Source organism: Lutjanus erythropterus, chromosome 3 (assembly GCF_056507025.1).
Source record: "Lutjanus erythropterus isolate fLutEry1 chromosome 3, fLutEry1.hap2, whole genome shotgun sequence".
In the NCBI taxonomy this organism is placed as follows: Eukaryota; Metazoa; Chordata; class Actinopteri; order Lutjaniformes; family Lutjanidae; genus Lutjanus; species Lutjanus erythropterus.
Genome location: NC_139319.1, coordinates 27,299,563 through 27,327,458, shown reverse-complemented (window position 1 = coordinate 27,327,458; position 27,896 = coordinate 27,299,563). Strand labels below are relative to the sequence as shown.

Genomic DNA, 27,896 nt, shown 5'->3' with positions numbered 1-27,896 from the left:
TCTTTTGTTTTAATGTGAGAGACCCTTAGCGGCAGAACTTACATATTGTACATTTAGAACAATTAAAATGCCTTTATTACCATGACAACAAGGGCATTTAAATTGTTGTAAAAGAGAGAGCCTTGGAGTTTTTGTGATTTTTGTGCAAACATCCAAAAAACGCTTCAAACAAACTCCATTTGAGTACAGAAGGTGCTCCTACCCAAACATTTTTTGAAAAAATATGACTACTTTGCGATTTAACGTTTGTTGCAGAAATTAAAATCCAAGCAGCACAAATTTTAAAAAGTAGTTGGTAAAAGTCCAAAGAAAAGTAAGACAGTGGTTCTTTACCCCATAGTTAACTCATCATCCACTGACCATCAATCAGCATACGACTGCTGGGAACGCTTCGAGTACAAGTACACTCTGAAAGTCATCATTTACACTCAAATCAGTTGAGAGTATTTATGCAGCACATTGGATTACTCTTCCCGCTGCTGTGTACAAAGGGCCACAAAATAAAAACAAAATGCTTTTCTGTGGATCAAATACAAGTACAAATGTAAGGCATTGGTATGAGTGGGCTTTAAGAAAGCCCTAAAACAGTCAACAGTTCGAAGAGACAGTGAGCTCCTCTCACAGCTGCACACGTGATCACACTGACATAGAGGAGGATGGGAGGAGGCGTTTTAAAGGCTAATATTTGTAGATACACGAGTCACTGGTGTGTTGTACAATGATTGGATAGAGGGCCTTTGTTTGTCCTTTGTTTGTGATAAAACTTTTGACCCCGACAGCTTTTATTTTCTCAGTCCTTGACCTTTGAAACTCTGCAGACACACAAAACACAGACCGGCTGCCTCCAGTCTCTCTGCATTCATTCACAGTGTAATTAACGGCACGCAAACAGTCAGCGGATAGTCAGCAGAGACTTTCTATCCGCTCCAGCAAAACCGTTGTGAAGCCTTCAAAATCGAACATTCCTCGAGGTCTGTGAGCCCCCGCAGCCCACTAGCAGAGGTCAGAGACGTAGTCAAAGTCCCGGAAGCTCTCCTGGTCTTTGCGAGAGAGCACGCGAGGCTCGCGTGGAGGCGTGAGCGTCGGAGCTTCAGTGGTGAACTCCTCGTCGAAGTTGCTGACGTCTTCCTTGCCTCCAATAGAGGGGACGAAGGGAGGGGGCACCTTCCTCTGCAGAAGCGCCTCCCAGTCCACGTTCTGGAGGGAGACAGAGGAAAAGAGGTGAAAAATTAGTAAGCTCTTCAACTAAGTGGGGACGCCCACGTCTTCGCCACCAGTACTGTCTTCCAAAGGCTGTAGTGGGCTCAGTTTGAAGGTGAAGATACTGGTATCATAAAACTAGAAGACCGAAGGAATTCATAGGTGCCAACCATGTCAGCTAGTCAGGAAGGGGGCTAAATCATCCTCCAAAGTGAAAAATGAAAATGGGTTGTATGGTACCAAAGAGTCTCCACTTTACAGAAATGCCCACTTTATGCTAATCCCATGCAATTTGGGGCAAAAACATGCAGTTTTTTGCATTCAGTATGAATGTCTTATTTTTGCCTATTCTAAAAATGATGTATAGAATAATTTTGCATACTGTATTGTCATGAATGGAGAATGATTAGAAAGCTGAAGAATCAAAAACAGCATGAACATCCAAAGGCAACAAATGCTGGGTGCTGGACAAAAATGCAGATACGAAAGTATAAAAGTATAAAATTAAGTCCTGGTCTGTGGACTATTGCCCCCTAAAGACCCTGTTCCCCTCTTAAAAGTGGTATGGTGGGGAGGTTGGAGTGGAAAGGTGAATATAATATCTGCTTTACAATTGTTCTTAATATTCATTCTCAGTTCTGCATATTGACACTTGGGATATGTGGACATGAGGAGCTCAGGATGCCTGCGATTAATGTCCTGCTCTACCTCAGAGCTGTTTCGTCTGATTCAAACTGATAGTTCCTGATGCTGCTTTACATTAAAAAGGCTAAACAACAAGATGTGGACATTTTCTGTGCTCTTTGGTGGGCAGATCAGTTTTAGATATCGCAGGGAGAAAGAATACATGCAGAGACAGACATTTTGATGAAGAGCTGCAGGTGGCCGGTTCAGCACACCTCCAACTCATCATCAACAGTTTATTGAATTGTGTTGTGCTCTCCTGTGGGAAAAAAAACACTCAGAAGGGAATCGCTGCTTTTCTCCACCCACATACAAAAAAAGCATAAGTGTACTTACTCTGAAAAATGGCTGCTTCTTCACCTCCTCTGCATCCTTTTCACCAGAGCCCAGTCTTCTCTCTGGGTTCCTCCTCAAAAGCTGCTCATGATAACAAACACAAACACATGAAAATAAGAAACGATGAGGGGAAATTATAGTCAAATATCTATGTGTGACCTCTGTGATTGTGAGTGTCAGTTTGTCAGCTATACTGCTGAGTAATAAGTGTTTGTATGTGTAGCATTTGTCACATATTGTTCATGGGTGTTGAAGCCAACAGGAGAGGGAGAGAGTGTGTGTTGTGTATTTATGTGTGTGTATTCTTACCCTTCTCATGATGCCAATGGCCTCGGTGGACAGGAAGCGTGGATAACGCACTTCATCATTCACAATGCTGTCAAACACCTCCTCTTCATCATCCCCTGGGAAAGGAGACTACACACACACACACACAAAACACACAAAAACACACTTAATTCAGTTCAGTCCATGTTAGAGATTTTATATCAAATCAAAGTGTTAATCACAGTAAACATTTTCTAATTGTTCACATCCAATTTTCCCTGTAAAGGCGAGCAAGAATATAAATAAGGCATCCAAAACTTATTCAGGAGACTTGCAATGCGCTTAATTCATTTATTGTTTTTAAAGGGATAGACTGGATTACTTAAGGTGGGGTTGTATGTCAGTGTATTAAAGCAGTAAAAATATTCTAAATATACCATACATTGCTCAGCTTCCTACACCAATATTCCTTTTGCTTCTCCAAACTGTGCATGTGTCGACTGCCATCTACTGTAGGTGATCAACTATGAAAAAGAACCTCATACAACCCCTCTTCATATAATCTGAATTATCCCTTTAAGGTCATATTTTCATATCTGACAAACGCTGTGAAATCAATATACTTTTTGCTAATGATGAGTATGATGTAGTTTGATTGGTTATTGTTTTGTTTATACTTCTAACAACAGGAAACATTAGAGACACAAGGGACAGGTCACCAGGGTGAAAGTACTTTTACAAAATTCAAAAGTATTTCTGTAAGTGATCAAATTCCAAGCTCTGGTGTAAAACTACAGATTGACATCAGAAAAATTATATATATTGAACAGGTTTGGAACTTGTGTTTACACAGCACTTTGTGCAGCTATCAAGTGAACAGTGTAAGAGCTCTGTGTATGTGAGTGTATATTAGCTCTCACCTCTCCCACCAACATTTCATAGATGAGGACCCCTAGTCCCCACCAGTCTACTGCTCTGGTGTAAGATGTATCCGTTAGGACCTCTGGGGCCAAAAACTCTGGAGTCCCACAGAATGTGCTGGTCCGGTCCCCGAAGCCCATTCCTACAAACAGAGGCAGAGAGATGAAAATGTTCGTGGCTCAAAGCTTTTAGTAAAATCAGTGCAGCGGGCAGACTGGATTGGATGCAACATGAAAAATAAAATGAGCCCATCTGTCTGAAACATCGGTATCCACCTTCTTTACACAGTCCAAAGTCAGCAATCTTCACATAACCATCTGTGTCTAGCAGCAGGTTGTCGAGCTTGAGGTCTCTGGAAGAGAGAGAGAGTAAAAAGATGTAGGTGAGAAGAAGAGGAGTCGCTTTGCAGAATTTCACAATGAGTTTAAAAGAGATACAAACAAGACAGACTTTACAGCTGTGCTAGCTGCTGTATGAGACTGTAGTGATAACATCAGCATGCTAACATGCTCAGAATGACAATGCTAACACGCTGATGTCAAGCAGGTATTATGTTTACCATGTTCACTGTTACTTAAGCGTGTTAGCATGGTAATATTTACTAATTAGCAATGAACACAAAATACAGCTAAGGTTGATGGGAATGTTTTGCAGGTATTTAGTCAGAAACCAAAGTGATGAAGAAAGTGAAATTGTGACCTGATGAGGGTGCCAACTGAAATGTAAAAAAGCTGAATTGTTATTGCAGTTCATCTTTCTGGGGACATAAATATCTGAACCAAATGTGAGGCCAATCCATTCAATAGCCATCAAGATATTTCATGCAAAACCACAAATGTGACCCTCGTGGCGGCGTTACAGGAAAAGTCAGTCAGTAAGATTTATCCTCTAGGGACCGTGCCTGTCCGTACAAAATGTCATGGCTATTCATCCAGTCGCTGAAATGGTGTGTTGACCAACAGCCCTCAAGCCCTGCTGCTATAATAATTAAAAACCAACGCCACGATAAGGACTTTATGGGGAAACAGAATCAGACACTTCATGTGAATTCAGAGGAATAGATGAAAGGTTTTGAGAGGATCCGCTCCTGCAATTCTCTGCACCTTTTTGTGCTATTAGAATTTTCTTTTTATATAATTAGCACTATGTGATCAGTTCAGAACTTCTTCCATTGGACACCACTGGACTGAACTCATACAACACATCTTCTGCACAGTTTTAGTTTTAGTACCCCCATAAATGTTATTTTACACACCTACTGTCATGTGAGCAAACAGGTTTGTGTGGGTTTCTCTCACCTGTACACAATCTTATGGTCGTGGAGGAACTGAAGTCCAAGAACTACACAAGCTGCATAAAACCTGAAGTAAAAAGAAGGAAACATTAATACCAACCCACAATAAAAGCTAATTAAATGTAAACATAAATGTACAAACTGAACAAACATTGATACTACTGCAACAAACAGTTTAATAATTTGTTGAAGTTGTAGAGTTGTGATCGTGTTTACGGAAATAGACAATGAAGTAAGTTGTTGGTTGAACAGAATACCATGGAAATTCCCTTTTTAAAAAAACGGTTTAAAATCCTGGGTTTTACAGATTTTACTTCTTAATGTGAATTTATTAGAAGCAGAAGATAGTCACTGTACTTTTAGATTTAAATAATTCACAAACTTCACAAGCCCTGAAAAAGATTAAACTTGTTTCACTACTATCAGAACTTTGCAGACACTGGAGTCTTCATTTGTGGGACTGTGCAAAGTGTGTTTACAGACTTGCTTAATGCACAAACAAATCCTAAAATATTTTTTTAAAAATCCCTAGTTTGCATTTTGTCTTTCTCAAACACACACACGGAGACGTTACTTACACAGCTCGTGGTTCTGTGAAGACGTCTGTGTGGATGTGCATCATCAGGTCGCCTCCTGCTGTGTACTCCATAACAAAACACACATGCTCTGGAGTCTGGAAGCACGCGAACAGGTTGACCAGGAAGGGATGGTGCGACATGTTCACGATCTCAAAGATGCGCTTCTCACACATCAGACTGCAGGAGGAAGGTGGGAGAGAAGATGGGAGGATACAGAGGTTGACAGAAAAAGGAAGGATCGAGGGAAGGAGAGAAAAAAATGTGAGAGATTTACACATTATTAGACTGTTTATTTTGGTCCATGAGACGCCCACATTCGTCCCACAGATGAACTGTAATCATGGTGATTCAAGCCACAGCGGCAGCACAGATTAAACACAATGAAATGTGGTACTGGAGCTCAAAGATCCCGACTGAAAAACAGCAACCGATCACACAAACATGCTGAATAATAAACACATCAACACACACCTCTCCACCTCATCCCGAGCTATGATGTCTCCTTTCTTCAGTGCTTTGATGGCGTACATCGTGCCAGTCTTCTTGTATTCTGACAGCAACACCTGCAGAATAGTGATGAGGAGAACGAGAAAGAAATGAAAACAAGATATTACAATAAACCTGCAATGTAAACTGGAGAAGTTAGCTCAACTTCTCTAGTTTACATCACTGCTGTTTAAGACTTTTCAGCAAATGGTTTTTTGAATGAACAAGGTCAATATGTATGAAACAAGGGGTTTCTGTTAGGTTTTTTCATTCCTCCATGCAGTTGTTGAAGGTTTCACAAAGAAAAAGGAAACCGGCAAATGCAGAAAAGTGGGAACATTTTGTTTTAAATATTTTAGAAGCGTTTGTGAAGAAAGCAAACATTTATACAAAATATGGGAACTGCTTTCATTTTTAGACAATTTCACAAACATGATATGGAATAGACAGAAAATAGGAGGAATACCCAACCAACCACCCATTCACCTGCCAACCCTGTACTACATGTAATTTTTGAGTTTGCATTCAATTTGTGTATTGTTAAAAAAAACATAAATGGTTACCACATTTTTGAAAACTGCTTCAAAAGTAGTAAAATCTAATGTGCTCAGTGTGTACACAAACAGTTAATGGCACAAAGAACACAAAAAGGCTGATTATAAATCGTCTTGTATGTATGATTTTCTGGTTGTGATGGAATTATAATGCTGCTGCTTTCTGTTTTGTCCTTGTTTCTAAGAATTCGTCAGCATCAGCCTCTTGATGCTGCCGGTCCAGTCCAAGCCTTTTCGTGTTTCTTGTGCCTGTAAGTGATTAGATTGTGCACATATTAAGGCTTTTTTGTTCTTTTATATTATTACTGGCCTGACCAGGGAAGTTTTTTGACAGGATTTGTGCATTTCATGTTACAAGTTTCAAGTATCAAAAAAAGGGAACAAAATGGACCATTTGCCACACTGTACCTTCCCAAAGTGTCCCCTACCCAACACAGCTATCAGCCTGAAGTCCTGGAGAGACAGAGGACCTTTCCTCTGCTTACTGGAAAGATGGACACACACAGTCAGTAAGAGGGTTTATAGTGGATAAAATAAATAAAAAGTAACAAATTAAACATCATACAAACTGTTAAGAGCAGCATAATCTGTCATGGCGGACGAGGGGACTGTGAGTGTGGGTAGAGATCTTTGTATTTTAAAATGGTCATGCTGATGAATCAGCCTTTTTCACAGCAGTTTTTTGATTTATCACAGTAGGAAAAGCACAGGTGCTCCTAACATTACGAAGCAGCTAAAACTAGAACTCGGCCATTATTCATTTTATTATTTACACCTGTGCTTTTCTTACTGTGACAAGTCAACACATCAGTGAAAACGGCCTACTACAGAACTTAGGATATATAGATGAATATACAGACAATATCAGATTAAAAGGGCAGTAATGCAGTAATTATATCTAAAAATATAATGCAGACAAGGTTAAAAAAATGTGTGTGTGTACCTGCTAACAGGCGGGGTTTGGACAGGGCACTCGGGGGTGAGGTCTGGGGGGGAGAAGGGCTCGATGACAGGCAGTCGATCCTGATGAGGGACATGCAAGGAAAGAGACACAAAGGAAATGACACAGAGAGACATGCAGAGAGATAAGAGGACACATGATGGAAGACAACAGACACATGATGTGATGGCAACAGTATCAATATGACACACCGGCAGTCTTCCAGTGAGGAGTGGACACACTGATGAAGTGCATCACCTCCCTTTTATATGTTCTGATCATATTAACTACATCTACAGTACTGTGAAATGATTAATCATGGCTCCCTTTTCAGTGTGAGACCCTTCACCCTTTCTACACTGGACAAAAACTCACGAACACCCGCTAAACACCTGGCTTTTTTCGTTAATGGGAAAGGGTACAATTTTCACCCCTCTTGGCAGAGGCCACACAACCTGCTTGACTCGGTCTGACTTGGTGCTGCAGCTCCTGCAGAGCAGAGTGTGCGCCCACTTGAAGATGTGCTTCCTATAAATTGTATGGATGGTATTTTGTTATCTAAAAGCTTTTATCATAAAGCAGCACAACCTGGAAATGTTGGATTTTAATGAGCAGTAACTTAACATGACTCCTCTGCAGCTGAAAATGAACATGAGACGCACATTTCAAAGTACAAAAAGCAACACAGAGGAGAAACTAAACTTAATACCACAGAGATTCATTCAAATTCAAAAGTACTGACAGCTGAACACAGACACTTCTTTCTCTCTGCTCTCCTGCACACATGAGCTGAGTCTCGGCGCACATTAGAAGAAAACCAAAAACAAAAAAACAACAGAATGGGTCTGCTGGCAATGGGAAAATTCCCAATGGGTTTATCTGTGTAAAATCCTCCATATAGATGCTAATTTTAGTGTATAAACGATATATGATTGTAAACTGGTTGTGTAAAGACCAGTTCAGACAAAAGATTGATGCCGAGGTAAAAGTTTCAGCTCCACTAAAGCCAGCCTGCAACTCAGCTTGTCAAGTCGCCAGTGGCTGGTTTTAGAACGTGAGGCATGGCTGGTCAAGTCAGTTATAAACTGTCAGTAACAGCAGAGTTTTGGACGGGGAAAAGAGAACAGAGGAACAGCTGTGTCTGTTTGACACAAGATTTAAAATTCAAAAATTTTACTGCTAAACCGACAACTTCCCTGCTAACCTCGTCTGCTCTGCTTCAAACACATCTTTGACCTCTTTGCCTTTTCAGCAATACTAGAAATGCAACTGTAGCAAATAACTCACTATCACTTTGTTCATTTAGATTTTCAGATTCTACAAATGAATGCTATATCCAGCTACAAAAAAGCCCTGAACAGCTGGAGGTTAAAAAGTAAGTACAGCGAGTTGTTGCTATGGAGTGAACTGGTGTAAACTGGCAGCTTTTTATAACATTGCACACTGACGCATCACAAGTAGTTTCAAGTTGTCTCATTGCAACTCTCTGGTCACATCAATTGTCCATTGTACATATCTGTTAATCTACTCAGTAGATACAACTTCAAGTCTGTCCATCCATCCTGAGAGAAGGATCTGTTCTCTGTTGCTTTTCCTGAGATTTCTTCCGTTTTTTCCATTTTTCCAAATCTAAATCAAGGGTCTAAAGATAGAAGATGTTGTGTGCTAAACAGATTGCAAACTGACCTGACTTGTTTTCAGGCACCTAAATGTTATTAAGCACTCAGTTGAACATATCGCAGAGCTTTAAGAAAATTCCCAGTCATCTCAAACAATAGATTTTGACATAATCACAAAGTAAAACCGTTTATTATGATAACTCTGATACAACATAAACACATTACGCTAATAAAGCAGTTTATTTGTTGTTGTTGTTGCCACATGTAATGATTTTTCAGATAGTTTTACAGAGTATATCTGTATGACTGTGGCTCAAAATATTGTTTTTGTTTGCAAATAAATGAAAACCAAGCAAAATCTGTAAATCTTAAAAATACAATCCAAACTGGACCTAAACTGTAATTATTACAGCCTGGATTATGGATTATTACAATATTTACTGATCATAAGTCACAACACGTCGATTGTTCATATACTGATTTACCTGATATCTTGGACTTTATTGCAGTACTGCACTATTCACACTACACAACTCGGTTTTATAGTCAAGACTCTTGAAGTCATCATGGTTTGCACACTACACACTACATGACTAATCAGAGACAGGGGGTCACACACCTCAAGATCTTTGTTTAGAGAGTAGACAAATCTTTGACTAGAAGAGTCAGATGAGTCTATCACAAAAACACGTTAGAAGTGACAGAGTATTAAATCTGAAGCATCAGTGAAGTGGGGCTAGTATGAATTAATTTATAAGGACAGATATTAAGTCTGTTCGATATCTTTCAGGCGTCTGCGAGGTGCTGGCGAGCTCCCTGATCATGTCTTTGAATAGTTCAGTTGTAGCAATCAAGCACTGATTTCTGAGCACTAAGCAACCGCTGATTTGCCTCTGATTTAAATGTTTTTGTGGAAAATCAGGGTTACAATCCAGTAGTTTGAACTCGGCATAACAGACTGGATTTGTAACTACTTTACAGTACACCCACTCCCCCCAAAAACACACCTCCCCCATTTCCTGGCCTTCCTCTGTCTCTGTCTGTCTCACCGGGGTGTGTGTGTCCGTGTCTCTCTTGTAATCGCCTCTTATCGGAGAGTCGCTGTCCAGACTTAACTTCTCCACTGAGACCTCCCTGAAAAAGTCACACAGACACACACACACAGACCAAGACGGCGATGCAGGACGGACAAATGAACAGAGACAAACACAGAAGGGTCATTAGACGTGGGGCAGAGAAAGCATCACGTGCTTTATACTTTGCCAGGAAACACAAGGAAAAAGGTTTAAGGAACACTGCTGACATTTGCTAGCAGAGTCTGCTGTCAAATGTCACTCATGGATGCTGAGTGTTTCTGTGTTTGAGCGTTTGAATGTTTCTTCGTCTGTGTGGCTGATGTGTGAGAGTCTGTTGGCTGTGTGTCTGTCTCACCCGGAGTTGAGTGTTAGGCTGTGCGCGTTGGGACTGTAGGTTCCTGAGTTGTTGACAGTGGGAATGGCGTTTCGAAGCAGCCTCACCCACGTCCCGATGTCCACGTTCATCTGACGAGCTCGCAGGAATGCCTTGCCTGGAAACACACACACACATACACCAATGTTATTACAGTTAACTAAAACTAAAAACTAAATAAAAAGAAAAATAAAATAGACTTTAGAAAGAACTGAAACAATATTGTGTGCTCACAGAACTAACTAAAATAAAAGTACACTGGAAAAGTAGCAACCATGAGGAGGCATTGGTGCATGTTTATATGACTGGGAGTCAACGGCCTTCACAAAGTGTTATATTGTATTCTAATACCTATTCTGAACTTCTGAACCTAAAACTAAACATTTCCAACAATAAAGTTAAACACTGCACTGAAACAAGCAAACCCACTAACTGAAACTAAAATTAAAAACAAATTAATAACTAATGAAAAATACAGAACTATGTTAACTCTGATGTAAACACATCCTGAGTCTCTGATATGTCTTGCAGAGCAGATTAGCATTAATCACTCACTTCTTATTTAACAAAAGAGTTTGAATTTCCACCATTCTCACATTTTCTTCAGTAGATATAGATATAGATAGAACTCAGGTCAGATTTTTTAAAAATCCAGACTTTCTCTGATTAATTAAGAACTCTTTCCTTAACCTAAAATTTGTGTTCCTTCATAGAAACTTTGTATTCCTTTTTAATATATATATTTTTAAAAGGGATAAAATATGTCTATTCTGGATTGTTATGGAGAAACATCACACACTGATAGTGTAGGAATCTAAAATGCAGTAAAAATCATTCCCTGATATTGACAGACTTCCCGAGGAAATTAAATCATATTTCAAAACTCCTCATTGCCAACTCAAAGCTTGGATGACCTCTGTAGTCTCTCAATTATTTTTTTTTTCTGCTTAATTTCTCCTTTATGCAGCTTTTGCCTGTTCTTAATATCTCTACTTTATAACCTGTTTAAGTGAAGTACATTATCTTTGTTTAGATAAGAACTGTATCACCATGGAAAATCAAGATTACTCATTCACCACTAGGTGGAGCTGTGGCCTAAATGAAAATTGTGTCTCTTCCCTTCCGATTTCTTCCTAAAAATCAGTTCCAACAAAACAAAAAGTAGAATTCTTTTTGTCTCTGATCATATATTTGTATGCGTTTCCTCCGTCTCTTCCTCACCTTGCTGCTTAGAAAAGACCTTCTTCTGTCTCTGGAGGCGAGGAACTCTCTCAATGACCGGGTTGAAGAAGGTCACCTGGAAAACAGACACACACACACAAACACTTCATTTTCATACATCCCACTCAGACCATTGAACCTTTCCAGTATGATGATGTATCAAAGCAGTTTTTCAGCCCAGGTGACATCTTGTGTGTCCGTATGTGTGTGGGCAGGTGTGCGTGTGCACATTTGAATATCTCTGTGTGTATTTATAACACATTTGCACAGATGGATGTCATGTATGCCAGACTTGTGTCCAACCTTTGCATGTGGATGTCAGTTTTCATATCATCTGTTCCTCTATGTGTCAGTTTATGTCAAGGTTTGTGTGTATGTGTATGTGTATGTGTATGTGTGTGTGTGTGTGTGTGTGTGTGCGTACCTCGGCCAGCAGCAAGCCCTGAGGCTCCAGCTCCAGCTGAACTCTGTGTTTCTGGTTGTCGAGGAACTCCTCCAGCTTCACATACTTCAGAGCGCACAACGAGCGGTAATCCTTCCAGTAAACAGCGATTTCCATCTCCCTTGACTAAAACACACATAAACATGCAACGATGGACCAGGAGCAGTTTTATTTCACGAACAGAATACTTAAACATACTTAAAACATACTCTATGACTGGGTTGCACCAACAAATAGTTCTAATCAGAGTTCAGAAAAACTAGGTTTAAAATGAGCTGCTGTGCTATCACAGCATCTCTGCTAACCTGCCTTGTTTGTTCAAGACGAGTTCTTCCATGGACGCTCCTCGCTGTCGACACCTAAAACCACGCCCGTAGCTGCCAGCAGTCCCTCACAGGATGCTGATTGACTGCACCATTTTTGATGCAGAAATAACTGGATAACTTGAAGTCTATTCCTTAGCAGAACTCTGTCTGGTTGCTAGCTAAAAACTTAGTTAACACTTGCCTGGTTATCTGAAAATTTCTCCTCCTTTGAGAAAAACCTGTTAGCTGAATTGATGGAGCAATATGGCCAAATAATATAAGATTAAAAAATGAACAACAACATAGTAAGGAACAAAAGAGACTGCAACTGGCAGTAACTGATCAGAACACTAACTTTCTTTGAGGAACGTCATTATTTTGATCAATCTACCTCAAGAAGGCACCCATTTCACAAGTCTAATACTATATCATATTTTAAATTGGAGTTTAAAATTTTGGTGCAACAGAACTAATAATCTCAGGTTTAAAGTGAGTTTACATTTAATTTTTCTTGACTGTAAGATAGTTTAGATGTTTGGTGCAATATAATTTACAGTTAAACCCTGATTAATCCTTGTTGGTACAATCCAGCCTTATTTATTTGTATGTGTGTGTTAATTGTATGTACTGACCCTTTCCAGCTCCACAGTGAAGGTCTGGTCCCAGGCCTGTTCTCCCACAGTCCTCCAGGCCGTCTGTCCCACCACTGTGTTATCCAGCTTCAGCACTGCACTCACCTCAGCTGCTCACACACACAATCAGCAAATTATATCCCCATCCATGCCTTCAAAGAACCTGTCACTTTAGCCCTGAGCTCTAGAACAATGGAAGCTGCTGTATGCTCATGCTACAATAATATAATTTAAGTATTGATTAATGATTGTCGTTAATTTCCTTAGAGACTGCAGAAAGTGCAAGCTTTAAAAAAAGCTGGATATGAACTGCCTGCTCAGAGTATTAAGGCAGCTCAGCTAAATCTGCTGATGGTGCTGTAAGATTATGTGTGTCCTACCACTAACCACACCGACCTTAAGTGACGGTAACAGTTTAATGTTACTTTATATAGATTTGCTTCATTGCACTGAAGGTCACAGTATGTGTTGCACTATTTGTGGTTTAAAAAAAACCCATACATCATAGTACAACTGATGAAAGAGCAGAATATTAAGATGGTATATAACAGCTGCACTGAATTCCATATAAGTGTGAATGTGTTAGCACTAAATGTTCTTTTCAGATAAAAGCAAGCCCTGCAAACACATTCGTGTAACCACTTACAGGAGAGCTCATCTGTTTTGCTGGGCGTCTTCCCGCTGACTGAGCCGCTCCGTCCATAGAGCCCCTTGCTGCCCCTCATGAAGGACCGGGTGTCTCCGGGGCTGTAGCAGGGCAGCATAACCGCTGTCCCTTTATTGCGACCTGGAACCACCTCCAACAAGCCCACACAGCCCAGCAGCTGCACCTGCAAGGTGCCTGGAGACAGAGGAAGACAAGTCAGGTATGACTAACTGAAGACCACAACACCAGAGGACAGATAAATAATCTGTATTCATTCTTTGAGGTTAAAATGATTTGTACATACTATTGCAGTGTTTTGTCATCGCAGCGTATTTGCAGTTTTGTTGATACCAAATGCATTTCTTTGGTACAACAGCCAATCCATGCATCACAGATTTTATGCAGACTCACTGTATGATTAACTAACATAGTACCACTGTGTTGAACTGGTTGATTTGACTATGACATGTCTTTGTAGTTTTTACAGTGACAGTACGTCAACGTTTCTATGATGACTTCCCAAGGTGTGAGCTTTGTGTTTATGTACCAGTGAGAGGTGAGGGCTTGTTGAGGGTGCTGTACTGGTTGTGGAGGTAGGGGGCACCATGGCGGGAGCTGAAGGCAGGGGAGGAGGCCAGGACTAGCTCCTCTTTGATGAGGCTGGCTTTGGGATGGTCCTCCGGCAGCTCTGCCAGACGCTGGTCCAGAGAGTCCCTCAGCAGATCCAACCGCTGAGACGCCTCGCTCAGACGAGACTGCGCCTGCAGAGTACCGACACAGAGCACCTTTAATATACATTTACATCCACTGAGGGACTGCTTACATTGTTAGGTCAACAAATGTTAGGAGATTAAACTATGATAAGTCACACTAATAAGCAAGAATAGTTCATTGAAATCTGTTTCTGACAACACCTGAGGCGAGGAATAAGCCATGCAGTTACTGAATCCATCTTCATTTTAGATTGACAACAGATGCCTCTAATTTGCATAAACTAGCCTAGACTTCAACTTTATGCAAATCATTAGTGGCCAACATGATGCCCTGTCTCTTGAAATAAACTGAAGTTCTACCAGATGCATTACACAGGTGCTTTTACATAATGGGAAGCATGGAAATGACAGAACTGACAAAATATTAGAAATGTCCAGTAAAGAGGCTCAATACCACAATACACTGCAAAGATATCTATATGATTTCCTTTTTAGTCTACGCATTTGAAATACTTTTCAATATTTGCTTGTAATACCACACTTCATTTCATGACTCTGTCTGTGTGTGTGTGTGTGTGTGTGTGTGTGTGTGTGTGTGTGTGTGTGTGTGTGTGTGTGTGTGAGAGAGAGAGAGAGTAATGGGTTTCTGTTTCAAAGCTCTCTTGTATACATAGTGCAGATACATCATATAGTATTCAAAATATAAAGCTGCCCTCCCCATTTTTTTTTTAAAGAGGAAGCCCCACTCTACCCGGCTGAATGCTTTTTCTGCATGCAAAGATATTACAAATACAGGAGGTCAGTATATACAATGTTAAAAAGATTACGAGTATTAATAAAGGAATCTCTCCCTTAGACGAATCTTGTCTGATCAGGGGATATAACGCGTTGAAGCACTTTTCCAAGCGTTTAGCAAGACATTCTGCTCAGACATTGTAATCTCCATTGAGGAGTGAAATCTGTCTGTATGACTCACAAAGCAACAAGTCCTTGTCTTTTACAGGTAAAAAAATACATATCAGGGCTTGTCTCAAAGTGGGGGGCAACTGACCTTTTGAAAATGCCCCAGAGTACATCTCTAAATGAGTTTTAAAAGTCAGAAATATGTACACATGAATGAGCTTGTTAACCACTAGCACTGATCAGAAATGCTTCCAGCACCAGCACAGATGTGGTTATTCTGGGTTGTTTGGCCAAACAGGATTTTACAGCTGCTGTTGTGAAGATGTGTCTCAAATGTTATTTTGAATAGAGAGTGTACAGTTTTGTTAGCCGGTCTGTAAAATATAGCTTTTAGTATCTTCTTAAAACAGCTTATCTTGTTCAGGCACCTTATAATGTCAAGCTGCTGTAAAAACTGTTAGACATAAATGTTAAAATTAAGAACATCACATTTTAGGTATCAACATGTCTGATGGCAGAGAAACAAGCAGAGATGTGGACTTAGACCAACTCAAAAACAGAAGTGCAACTTGACTTGGACTTTAACACCAGTGACTCGTGACTTCACTTAGACTTGGGCCTTTTGACTGAATGAAAATACTTGATAATTCCCCCCAACCACAAAGATTAAAAGGGTGTTATATAAAAAATGTGCCATAAATCAATTCTTTTCCTGAGTTAACTAATGTCAAAGTTTTCACAGCAAGTCGACACTTTATTTCCACTTTGTTTGACCGATCAGACAGCATCCAATCAAGCTGCAGGAGAGAACCATGAAGAGCTTAAACGTTAAATTACTAAGCTCCAGATAACTGTTCACATACTAAAACTGCAAGGTGGACAACGAATTGCAGTATGCAAAAAGTGCAGATAGAAAAGAACTGATGAAGACGCAACAACTTCCAACTTTGCTTTCACCTTGTCTCAACTTTTCACTAACAAAGCTGGAGGAAGGGTTTGCTGTTGCTGGATGTGTGTGTGTGTGTGTGTGTGTGTGTGTGTGTGTGTGTGTGTGTGTGTGTGTGTGTGTGTGTGTGTGTGTGTGTGTGCATGGCTTGTCTAACCTCAGACAAGGCTTTCTTATCCTGGACCTTGCTGGCCCCGAGGAGACGGAGGACATTTTTGGCCCCCTCAGCCACAGCATGCTCCACCCTGTAGTGATGCCTCAGCTCCTCAATACGCAGCTCCACCCCACAGAGGTCCTGGTTACCTGCAGTGTTAAGATGAACTCATTAGATCACTGCATCAGAGTCGACCATTTTACACAATCCAGCTGAGGCTAAAATGCCAAAGGATGCTGATTTACTCACACCTGCAACTTTTATTAAGTCATATTCTACAGTTTGATCTTGGCAGGTGCACACTGAGTCTGTAGTCTGCTGTTTTGGTAGCAGTGTGTTATGGGGAACTCCCCTGGGCATCCTAAGTTAGGTTAATGCCTTAATGCATGTCATGCATTACACAAGAGTCAGACGAAGAAAACACTAGCAAAGCCTGCAGGGAGATGAGCAGCCTCTGAGTGTTCTCCAGTAAACAACATTATTATTTCCAAATGGATTTCTCGTTCCAGTCCTTAAAAGCAAACAGAGCAATCAAAAACTCTCTACTGTCCATACTGACATTAAGTTACAAGCTTGTTATGGCACAGAGAAAACAAACAAATAAGTGATATCTCATAATCCTGGGCAATAAAAGCCATATAAAGTGAATAATAAGTAATACACACCTTATCAATAAGAAAATGGTTCAATAAATATTTAATAGTTTCACTTAAATGTATTACATGCAAACCACTAAGAAAGCGCACAACAAATATATGGCTCATAAAAATCAAATATCTTATGCCTTGATAATCGAGTATGATACAGCAACAGCAAACAGCTGCTCATTTAACAGATGTGTTGTTCAGTTGCGCCAGCGACATGTGACACAACAGTAACAGTGCAGAGTGAGAAAATGAGTGCAGACAGTGAGGAAACTGTAAAATTAAAAATATTCAGCTCACTGGTATGGCAGTTTTTGTTGTTGTTTTTTTTTAAAATATATTACATCTCTAGGTACCTCGATAAATAAAGAGGTTAAAAAGTGGTTTATTTCACTTTTGTTTTATTGCCCAGTCCCATTATCTCAAACACTAAATTCAAAAGATTTTATAGTATACCTTGTTGTCAAGTATCAAATATTTTGAATATTTCCTGTTGTTGCCACAGCGACACCTAATTAGATAGATAACTGTAACAGAAAATGTATGTGGTAATAATACTAAAACGTAAACCTCTTGCCTTTTTGTTGCTTGAAACGCTTGAGAAAAGCCCTCTATTTGATCATGATGTGACAAAGTTAATGAAAAAACCCTGCCATCATTACAAACGGTTTAATAAATCAAGACTACACGCTTTAGGAGGACAGACATTAAATATGGAAGATTTTTGCAGAAAGTATATGGATAACTTCAAAACAAAAAGGGCTAAAACAGAACAAATATGTATTTTTTGACATTATATGGTCCATACTTTCATATTCACTTCAGACCGCTGATAAAAACACTGACAGCTGGTTATTTCACCCTTTAAATGGATAGACCTGTTAACAGTAGCTAAATAACAGCAGAAAATTAGGCACAACACTATCAGTCAAAAGGTAAAAACGTACTCGAGCTCACTCACAATTACAGATAAGTGGTTAGCTTAACGGCTCAGCAGCAGCCTCTCACAGCAGGCATCAACAAACACAAAGGAGCACACATATGGCAAGAGGGAGAGGAGGTGTGAGATAAGGAGAAGGACAGTAGGATAAATAGCACTCAAAAAAGGTGAATTTGACTTTGAAATGTCAGGTTAAAGAGGAGGAAGGACAAGGGGACACCGAGGAGGGAATAAAAATGATTTTTATGACCGAGGAGCAGTTTAAAATGCTGCATTAGGCAGGAGGAGAGTGAAAGGAAAGGAGGGAGGAGGTAGGGGTGGAAATGGATGTGGATGCTTTTATCTCCTAATAAGGTGTTCTGCCTGGAGTGCAGACCCTGCTAGATGACCCCTCCACCGGGTGTGGTGCCTGGAGACTGTCTGTCTGTGTACACTATACACACAACCCCTGTGTGTGTGTATGTGTGTGTGGGTTTTAAAGGAGAGACACTGAACGACCAAGAAAGATCCAGAGACTATGTGGAACACCAATCAAAGGAAAGAAATTTAACAGTTACAGTGACGACACCATCACAGACAATAAAATACCGGCAGAGAATTTGCTGGTAAAATGCTCAGCACTGTGAGCTGCAAGTTTTGAGTAAAAAAAAAACTATAATGTCTACATTTATCAACCAATTTCAATTAGTTATTTTGATATTCGAGGGGTCATGATCTACGTGGACTAAGTAAATCAGAGGCTGAACTGAGCCCACACGCAATCCCCCGGTGCCTGTGTGAGGTGAAAATTCACTTCACTTTCCCTGTGAACATAACAAAATTGATCCACCAGAAGTAAAGAAAGCTGCGGAAATTTTAATATCAAACAGTTTTCTGACAAAAAAAAAGTACTGATACTTGAATTTTGGTATATCATGCATCACTAGTACCCAGAACTTAATTTAGACTCTGGTCTAAAGAGGCCAGAGTCCCTGAGGCAAGTTTCTGTGGTGGAAATGCAACTTAAGAATTGTGCTCCTAAAATATTGCTGGGCTCGCAATAGATAGTTTAAAAGAATGAATCAAAATTGATGAGATATTGCCATCTTTTTTCTATACATTCTTCTTCCCAGTCAAAACCTGGCACCTACAGTACCTACAGTCCAACTTGACCACAGACAGTTCAGGGTTGTCATGCTAGTTTAGTTTAAGTGAAATCATGATTGCACTATATTTGGCATGATGCTTATTTCCACCTGTAGCCCTACACTAAACAGGCAGAATAAACGCAGATGCCTTATAAAAAACAGTAAGTGCACACTGCACAGTATGAATTACAGCACGTATTAAAGAATGTTAATTAAAGAATTGTTTGGGCCCACGTGTGTCGGGGTGGGCACCAGTAGGTGCTTGGGCCCTACATACACAATCACAACACTGCTAGTAGCACCTAATGTAGAGAAATGAGGAACGAGCTGCAGAGGTGTGGTAAACTCACTTCTGTCTAACTCAACCCAGTCTTTTTTTCCCCCATTTTTAAACTTGTAATCTTCAGTCCCAACTGACACTGACTTAAGTGAGATCACTTGAAGCAATTCACGAGACTTCACACAACTCCCTCTGGAAGATTTAAACAACTTTTTCCACAGTTGCAGCAGTACTCCCCTGTAAACAGACTGTGATGTATAAAATCGGCGCATTGCCCTTAAGGTACTGCATCATTACTGCTCAGTCCGGTCATTAATATCTATAATACTATTTTTATCACATGACAGCAGTGGAAGAACTTCAGATCATTAAAAGCAGAGTAGAAGACACAGAGAGATCAAGTACATTCCTTAAAAGGCCCTTAAATCATCCTTCCAGATGGCCATTATCTTCTTTGCCTTAAAAGACAGCCACTTTCTTAACAGCCACTTTCTGGCTCAGTTTGACCTGAGCAAAAAGAAATACATGACCCACAGGGAATACACTTCTACTCTCACCCATCACTCTGTCCCTGCTCCCCTGCTGCATTTTACCAAACCGTTGACCTCACGCGACCATAATCAATCGGCAGAGGGGCCACAGCACTCACCACTGCACATAAACTCATTCACCTGCCCTGAAAAGGCATTGATCACACTGCCACAATATGTAATGTGAGTATGTGCCACTGAGAGGAGAGGGTGAACAGGGCAACATGTTAGTTTGTTTGTATGTTTAAGTGCAGGACCACACTTTGGCACATTTAATTCATTTAATCAGACAATGTTTTTTGCTCTGCCTCTGCACACAGATCATAGTGTTTATGTGTGTGTCTGTGTTTGTGTGTGAAAGAGACTTTTCATCTGCCGGTCCTTTTGTTGCAGGGTTGGATTTTCTTTGAATCTATCTTTGTGTGAATTTGATTGATTGTGATAATGTGCCAGGTGGGCCATTTCACAGGCTTTGTATCAGACAGGGTCCACTGTGCATCAATCCAAACCATCCTCTTTATCTTCTTCCCCACAGAACCGAGGCGGAGGAGGGATGTAAAAACACCCAGCCGGCCCTTTATTGATCCGTTTATGGTGTGGTGTGTCTGCTGTCTGCAGCTGCTGCTTGGGACAAATTGTATGATGTGCAGAGAAAAAGGAAAAGCGTGACGACAGATCACATGAAGACAGAGAGATGAAAAAGACTGAGCCAGAAGCATCCTGCCAGTGCCAGCTGACCACTGTCATAAAGACCACAGATCACATGGCTCATTTTCCTCTGGCAGGGGAAATAAAATTGTTCTGGCCAGGAATTATTACAGCATGTTGGTCTAAGCCATGACTATCTATTTTTGCAGATAAATGGTTTATGTACAGTATACAGCATATGTGTATTTTAAAATATATTTATATATTTTTCCTATGTTATGAGACTGTTTATCTTGACTACATGCATCTGATACTACTAAGGCTGTGCTGAATAGTTCAAAGCTTTGGTCATGATGTTGACATTAGAATTCTTGAATGCAGCACAACTGTTTTTTTTGCATGTCTCTTCATTCTGTTTAATCTCAGTATTTTTACACAGTTTCAGATAAAGATTAGGCTTCATTATTATTATGATTATTATTATTGTACTATTTGTATAACTGACTCCATGATGGCTTTGTTTCTAACTCGTGCGTCAATCCATATTTGCTGGTCTATGGCTTTTTATTTTCACTACTGCGAAAAAGGGATGTGCACACCTTTATTAAAGGGACAGTTCACCCCAAATATTTTTCATGTAGCTTGTTGTGCTTCTTGCAGAGTTTGGGAGATATAGATGTGTCTGCCTTCTCTCGAATACAATGGGGTTAAATGGCTCTTGGCTTGTGGCACTCAAAGCACCAAAAAAATACATTCGAAACATTCAAGACCAGTGTCTCTCTGCTGAAATATTAACACAGTTACTCATGTTAAAGTTACTTGAACTATTTTCTATTAGAAAGAAAGTAGACCTCTCTATGAGCAATATCTCCAAATCCTGCAACTCAATCCTCAGTTTACCAGCTGCCAAAGAGAGCAATTTATTTATTGATTAAAAACCTATTTTACTGGCATTAGGAACTTGGAAGGTGTTTGTTCAAAACCACGACCACAACAAGTGTTTTGCATTACTGGGGCCACATTATAACTACATTGAACTCATTCATTCAACCAGTCAATCAGACTTACCCTGTGTGTCGTCATTGTGCTCGGTGGCCTGCACAGCCTTGCGGATCTGCATGCGGATGATGTCAATTTTGGTCTTACTGTCCTGCAGCATCTGCTGGGCTGTCTGCAGCATCTTCTTATCCTGATTCAAGCCAGGATGAGAAGCAAATAAAAACACAGTAGCAGGAAGGTAACTATAATTAATACAAGAAACGTCTGAGCAACAGACAGGGGTAGTTAATACTTTGTTCCCTTTCTGTTGATCGATCACTGTGAGTGTTGAATTTGTATTCTGAGGTCTTTAATTAGTGAAACAGGAAGGGAAGTGGAGGTGTGAGAGCAAGGTCGAATTACAAGGTGAAACATGCTGCATAAAATAAGGGGGAGGTCATTTTTGAAGTAATCAAGGGACGAGTTGTGTGCATCTCAGGACGTGCACATTTAGAGATCACCTGAGTCAGCATATTGCAAGGTCATGGATCATGAAGGTGCACACAGACACACGTTCTCGGTTATCAGGCAGCTGGAGGAGGGGCGTAATGTGAACCACATGCTACAAAATGCCCTTTACATCAACCTGTGTTTACTATGTGTATGTGTGTCTGGTATCTACCTTATACACTGTTCTGCAGAGTCGTGTTCAGCTGTGTGAATGTGTGTGTATGGATTAAGTCAGTGTTGTGTACCTTGGTGGATCCATTTGAGTAGATGGGGATCATGTTTTCAACTCCCTGTTTGACTTTGAGCTCGATGTTGAGCTGCCTCTCCAGGGCAGCGATCCGTTCCTTGTGGGCTGACGTACGACTTTCTGCCCCGGGAGACTGAGGACACTCATCTGTGGAGGGACGGAAAAGGTTGGAGATGATATAAAAAGGAACAAGATGAGAGTTCACATAGTGCACTGTAATATTAAAATAATCTCAGGGGAATTTCATGTCAAATAACAGTGTTGCATATCTGCAGCAGCATGTACAGGGTTAATACCCTGGATTATGGGAACAGATCTGATGACTCTGTCACTGTTGTCCAAGCGATTAGAGATCTGCTTGGCAACAGACGGTACCACCCAGATGGAACAGGAAAAGACAAATCATCCGGAAAAATTATTTCTCACTGCTCAGAAGTCTTTGGCCCCATTTATCAAGAATGTGTTTGAAATTATTTAATTCACTATAAAGAAAATTTACAATGTTTAGACAGTAGTAAAGTTAATTAAAGGTGTACTAGAAAAAAAAAGGGTCACTGCATTCATACAAAATTCAATGTTGTGCAGAGGCGTGCGGATATTTATTTGTTCTTTAGAAAGTAACCGCTGAGAAACAATCTGAAAATAACACTTTATTTGATTCACTGCTTTGTTCTCGCCGACGCCACTCCTTCACTTCATTCCCTCTCTCGCTCTCTGGACCACCGCTGCTGTCTCTGTCTGTCTTTTGAGGCTGGAAGGAGGGGCCAAATTTGAATGGTGTGTTTACAAACAGTAACTGAGAAATCCTGCATATTTTACCATTTACGAATATTTGTGTGTTTTTAATCTGCCATGACTCATTTCCAACATTATATAAGTGTCATGCCTATGCAGAGAAAGAATAATTGATTTAAAGATCTTTTTTTATTTGAAAACACACAAGAAAACACAAAGAGGAAAGATTAATTCAGATTGGTGGCCACCAACCTTGCACTGATAATTGCGTTTCAATAATAACTCGGTATGGTCATGGTTTTTGTAAACATGAACATTGCAATATCTAAATTAAATCCTTTCTCATATTTTGAGAAATACACCTAATAAAATAATGGTATCATGCGGTTTTATTACCCGACAAATAGAGGTACTTTACCAATTCATTCAAAACTAAATATTGCCACAAAGCAGTCCTGCTTACAAATCTGCAACTTTTTCAGTTTCAACAGGAACCAGAGGACAATGTATATTTAACAACAGGGGTGCCAGGTTTTCACATACACACCTTTATTCTCCTCTCCTCCCTTCACCACAATGTGAGCATCCAGTTCTTGCAGCTGAGCGTGGAGGTCGTCCAGCCTGCGGTTAGAAGACCGCAGCTGGCTGTCCACCTGCAGGCAAGAGCAAACACAGTAGAACATTATTTCTGGTTATGGATGGGTTTTTTTGTATGACAACACCAGTGTGTCAAACAAGCAGTAAATTATGAAACTCTGGACAATGTGTGGACATAGCACATCATTAAATCATACGAGAATGTCATGAAAAGTAGTTGAACAAGTTCTACACAACATTTACCCTTCAATCTTTTTCTTTACATAAAAGTAAATCTGTTCAACTCTTCAGGTGTTGCTATAATGTTTCCTATTCTCATGTTAAATGTCTTAATCTTGTTTAGTGCACACGATTCAGACATAAGGTCTTTCTGCAAGCTGCAGCAGGCAAGTAGCGTCAGTACACGAACCAGTCAGTCTTAAGAAAACAAAGCAAACCTTTGCTGAAATGTTCCCCATTAATAAAAATGCCACTGCTCTCTATAAAAAGAAACCAGTAAATCGATCTTGACATGCTTCTTGAATGTTCAGTGAACTATTGCTTCCATCTTAAAAATCTATTTCAAGTTTCCAGATTGCAGGGTAAGTATTCAGGAAATACTTCATAGCAACAATATCTGTTTACAGAATGAAACCAGTTTGGATTGAAGTGAAATTGTGAATGACTGTGTCATTCATGTTCCTTGTCTGGGGAAAAAAAAACTTCACCTTTGACACATATCATTATTAGGCTGAAAAAGACGTAAAAAAAAAATATATTAAAGCAAGCAGACAAAGATGCTTTGATTGAGTTGGGTAATGACACCACAGGAGTGATTCTCCTTTGGTTGATGTTCTGCTCCTGTATCCAGCAAGGGTTGGATGTCCACACTACAAAACTTCAATTTAATGGAAAAATTGCCCAAAGTCACCACTTTACATGTGGTTGTTGACTACAATTACTATTAACACTGATGTGTTAATGGCAAATGTAATCAATTGAAGGAATTAATTCCACAGTGCATGCTATATAGTCCAGGACAGCTGCTTGCGTAGCTGTGCCAACAGTTCTTACATATACCAGGAAGAATTGTGCTTGAGCTTCTGACACCCACGCCCATATTGCCGTGTATCATCACCTTAACCTGTAGTTATTACTTTGTTGGCCAAAACATAGACAGAAACTAGAAATTCAAGCTGAAATAGTCTGTTGTTCTTCCTGCATTCTGTGACATCACTTGATGCAGAAAGAACAACAGATTTTACAGCAAGAGAACTCATCTTTTTCAGTCAATATAGCAGCACTGAGGACTTTATTGCTTCAGATGACTACATTTACAATCAACAATGATTGAACATCCCTATAAAAATGGTGAATCTTCCCTTTAAAGACCCATTCCTCCAGTAATACCAACAATTGCCTGAGAGCAAAGCATGTAATCCTCCAACTGCTCAATCCTAACAACTGGTGCCCAGCAGCTGTACTGGGCAGCTTCAGGAAGTCGATGTGTGAGCGTGTGGGGCATTCTTGCTCTGCCACATCACGTGGAACCTGGTGCTCAGTGAGCCTACTACTGGGTAAATAAAAGGTCAAAACATTGGTCACATGAGGCTTAAAAAAAGAGCTGGATCCTCCAGAAAGTCCCAACAGGATGAGAACTCAACATACCAGCAAATCTACCCACTTCCAGTGAACTGTGACTGAATCACCAGCCACTGTTCCAGAAAGCAGTCACTAAACTGGTTTCCTGCAGGGCTACTACTGAAAAATATACAACTTTTCAACTGAAAGATCATAGTGCTTCCAATACCTTCTTATTTTATTACTGACTTATTTCTTGTTATTCATATTTTGTCAATAGAAGATACATTCTCATTACAGTATCCTTGTAAAGTGTCTGCCTGACTCCAGACGTGTAACTGTGCCTGACCTGCTGAGCATTCCTCTTGTCAGTCGTTGCCCTGCGTAGGTTCTCAGCTCCCTCCTTGATCTTCAGCTCCTTACGAATTTCTCTACGGATCCTTTCTCGCTGCTCGTCCAGAAGCTGCTGCACACTGGAGTCGGAGAAATCCGAGTTCTGGTCCAGACCGAGCTGCTCCAAAACCGACAGCCCTCCTGGGTCACTCTGGATGGGACAAAGGATAAAGAAGTTAGGCAATGTGGTTATGTGAATAAAATATAAAATGTCTGTCATGACAATACAAGGCTTAATTTACGATACAGATAAAATTAACCAATTATAGTGACCAAAATGATCACGTTTTTCAGTATTATCATGGTAACTTGCTGAAAATGTTCAGAAAGTTCTGATAAACACACTGAAATTATCACAACCTTTTATATTGAAAACCGCAAAACAAACATACGTTGCAGCTGGAGGACTTTAGTTGATGCTGGACACTATTTACCACAAGTTTTTTAAAACCCAGTAATCAAACAACAATTTCAGTGGTAAGTAAAATTTGAAACGGTAATACTAATAGTCAGGGTTTACAGTGAAAACGGTAATCGTTTCATCCCTAATTTACAACACAGTCATCCTGGCATGAAGAGGCGTTGAGAGTGAGATGGAAAGAGGAGGAAGAGATGGTGAGCAGGATAAGGCAGTAATGGGAGGAAAGAGATAGAGAGGGAGAGATGATAGTGATGGCAGAGGAAAAAGGGCAAAGTTGGGTGAAAATAAAAATGCTAGAAAACGCTGTAAAAGGAAGCAGGAGGATGGAAAATGAGATGAAGGAGGTGCAGTGAGGAATGACAAAAATCTTGTGTTTATAATATTTCAAAATAAATCTCTAATGTCCAACCTGCTTACAAGAAGAGCTTTAGGGTTGCTAAGATTCTTTCAGAGATGCCATTTTCAGGACAGCCTGTCCGCAAAATGGACTAAAACTCAACACAACACACTAACATCAAAGTGAATTACAAATCTGTCCCATGACCTGTACTATCCATTGTCCTCTTTCAGCCTGTTCTCATGAACCCGTCCTTATCTATGGGGTGCGCATCGCTATAAACTTAAACGAAAAACATATTAGTACCATTAAACAACTGGGCTGCACTCCTGCTCAAGTTTCTACTCACTTCCTGTGCCTTTTCAAAAAACACTTCTAACAGGGCTACAATTTTGCTGGAAACTAAATGCAGAATCAGGAAGACAGCAGGGTAGAGAGCGTCAAATCGCTAGAAATCATAGCTATGATTACAGGAACACACAAATCAAACAAACAAGCCAACAACACTTCACCTCTGAGCTGTCCTCATCCTCCTCGTCACCATGCCAACACATAGTCTGCTCAGATGCGATGACCCCCCAAAAAACACTTAAGAGGAACAGAAATCTTTAGTACGTTCCTGAGCTTGGCCAAACACTTAATGCCACACCGAACACGAAATGGTTTGAGGGGGGAAACGATAAAAAGAGATAAAGTGAGGGAGAGGGAGAGTTAAGTGAGGGAGGAGGGGGAACGCCTCCCAGAGAGGATATCCGTCCCGACACCAAGCTGCTCAGGCCTTTCCTGTTTCCTCTGTGATTTTGCTGCTGTCAGTGGAGAGTGAGACACACAGAAAAGAGAGACAGAGACTCTATACATCAAGACCACATCTTCACTTTTATAGTTTTAGTTAATCTCTCCTGGATCTGTGGCAGTAAACATGTATGAGGTCAGCTCCTCCACAGCTGCTAATGTGGCTAATCAGATCTGGCTTGAAGTGAACTTGTGACAGCTTTTTTCTCCTGCTCTCACTTCGATCGGTGATATGATCTTGAGGGTGGAATCAAGGGAAGGATGCGTTTTCGAAGTACTGGATCAAAGCCAGAGCCGCACATTTCTGCATGTTTCCTTTACCCCCACCATCTACAACCCCCAGTGGTCTACGTATGGAAACAGTCACAGCCTCATCTGAAAATATGATAACGTCTTTATGTAAGTTCCTTAATGCTAGCCTCCACCATTATCCTCCAAATCGGAAAATGAGCACAAACTTTAAAGCCCATTTTACACTGCACAATAACAATGATTTAACAGGTGTATGGCCTGTCACACATCAAATATTGGTTGCAATATGTCTTTTGAGGCATGCCAGATTTTGAAATGAATGCCTGGTAATTTGTAGAAAATAATACAAGCACAAGACACAGCATAAATTTTGATAATCAACCTGTGCCATTGTTCAGAAACATTGCTACTGTGCTGGAACTGCTGTGTATTTATTATCCTTAAGTCAAGACTGGATTAAGGTTGTCAATTCAATTTCATGTGTTTAAAAATGCTAAAATACAAACATTTCATTGTTTTGGGAGTACATTATTATTATAAGAGGATGTAAGTGCCCATTTAAGACCCCAGTTCTGTTCTGTACTTGATGCCCTGCCTGAAATTTGGCTTGTAGCA

General features: G+C 40.2%; 1 protein-coding gene across 2 annotated transcripts; it reads right to left on the bottom strand.

Moving 5' to 3' along the window:
* Positions 1-2: 2 nt before the first annotated feature.
* pkn1a (protein kinase N1a) lies at positions 3-26,905 on the bottom strand. Of its 2 annotated transcripts, none has more exons than XM_084715652.1 (23): positions 26,750-26,905; positions 25,436-25,630; positions 23,477-23,582; positions 22,193-22,341; positions 21,528-21,648; positions 16,294-16,439; positions 14,122-14,335; positions 13,575-13,769; positions 12,929-13,038; positions 11,974-12,117; positions 11,550-11,625; positions 10,311-10,446; positions 9,887-10,013; positions 7,264-7,343; positions 6,729-6,804; positions 5,752-5,843; positions 5,281-5,457; positions 4,707-4,769; positions 3,684-3,760; positions 3,408-3,550; positions 2,530-2,637; positions 2,221-2,301; positions 3-1,197 (listed from the first exon to the last, which is right to left on the bottom strand). In XM_084715652.1, the coding sequence occupies exons 1-23, from the start codon at positions 26,789-26,791 to the stop codon at positions 994-996; spliced, it is 2,862 nt and encodes a 953-aa protein (XP_084571778.1). In that variant the 5' UTR covers positions 26,792-26,905; the 3' UTR covers positions 3-993. The 2 variants fall into 2 exon arrangements, with proteins under 2 accessions (XP_084571778.1, XP_084571779.1); XM_084715653.1 differs by having other exon boundaries at positions 9,929-10,013.
* Between the last annotated feature and the right edge of the window lie 991 nt (positions 26,906-27,896).

Excerpts from the sequence above, each read along its gene's own strand:
- pkn1a (XM_084715652.1), bottom strand. The coding sequence starts at position 26,791 with ATGTGTTGGCATGGTGACGAGGAGGATGAGGACAGCTCAGAG. Across the intron at positions 10,447-11,549 it reads GGTCTTTTCTAAGCAGCAAG|GCAAGGCATTCCTGCGAGCT; the intron begins GTGAGGAAGAGA and ends GTGTGTTTCCAG. Across the intron at positions 7,344-9,886 it reads AAGGCCAGGAAATGGGGGAG|GATCGACTGCCTGTCATCGA; the intron begins GTGTGTTTTTGG and ends GTCCCTCATCAG.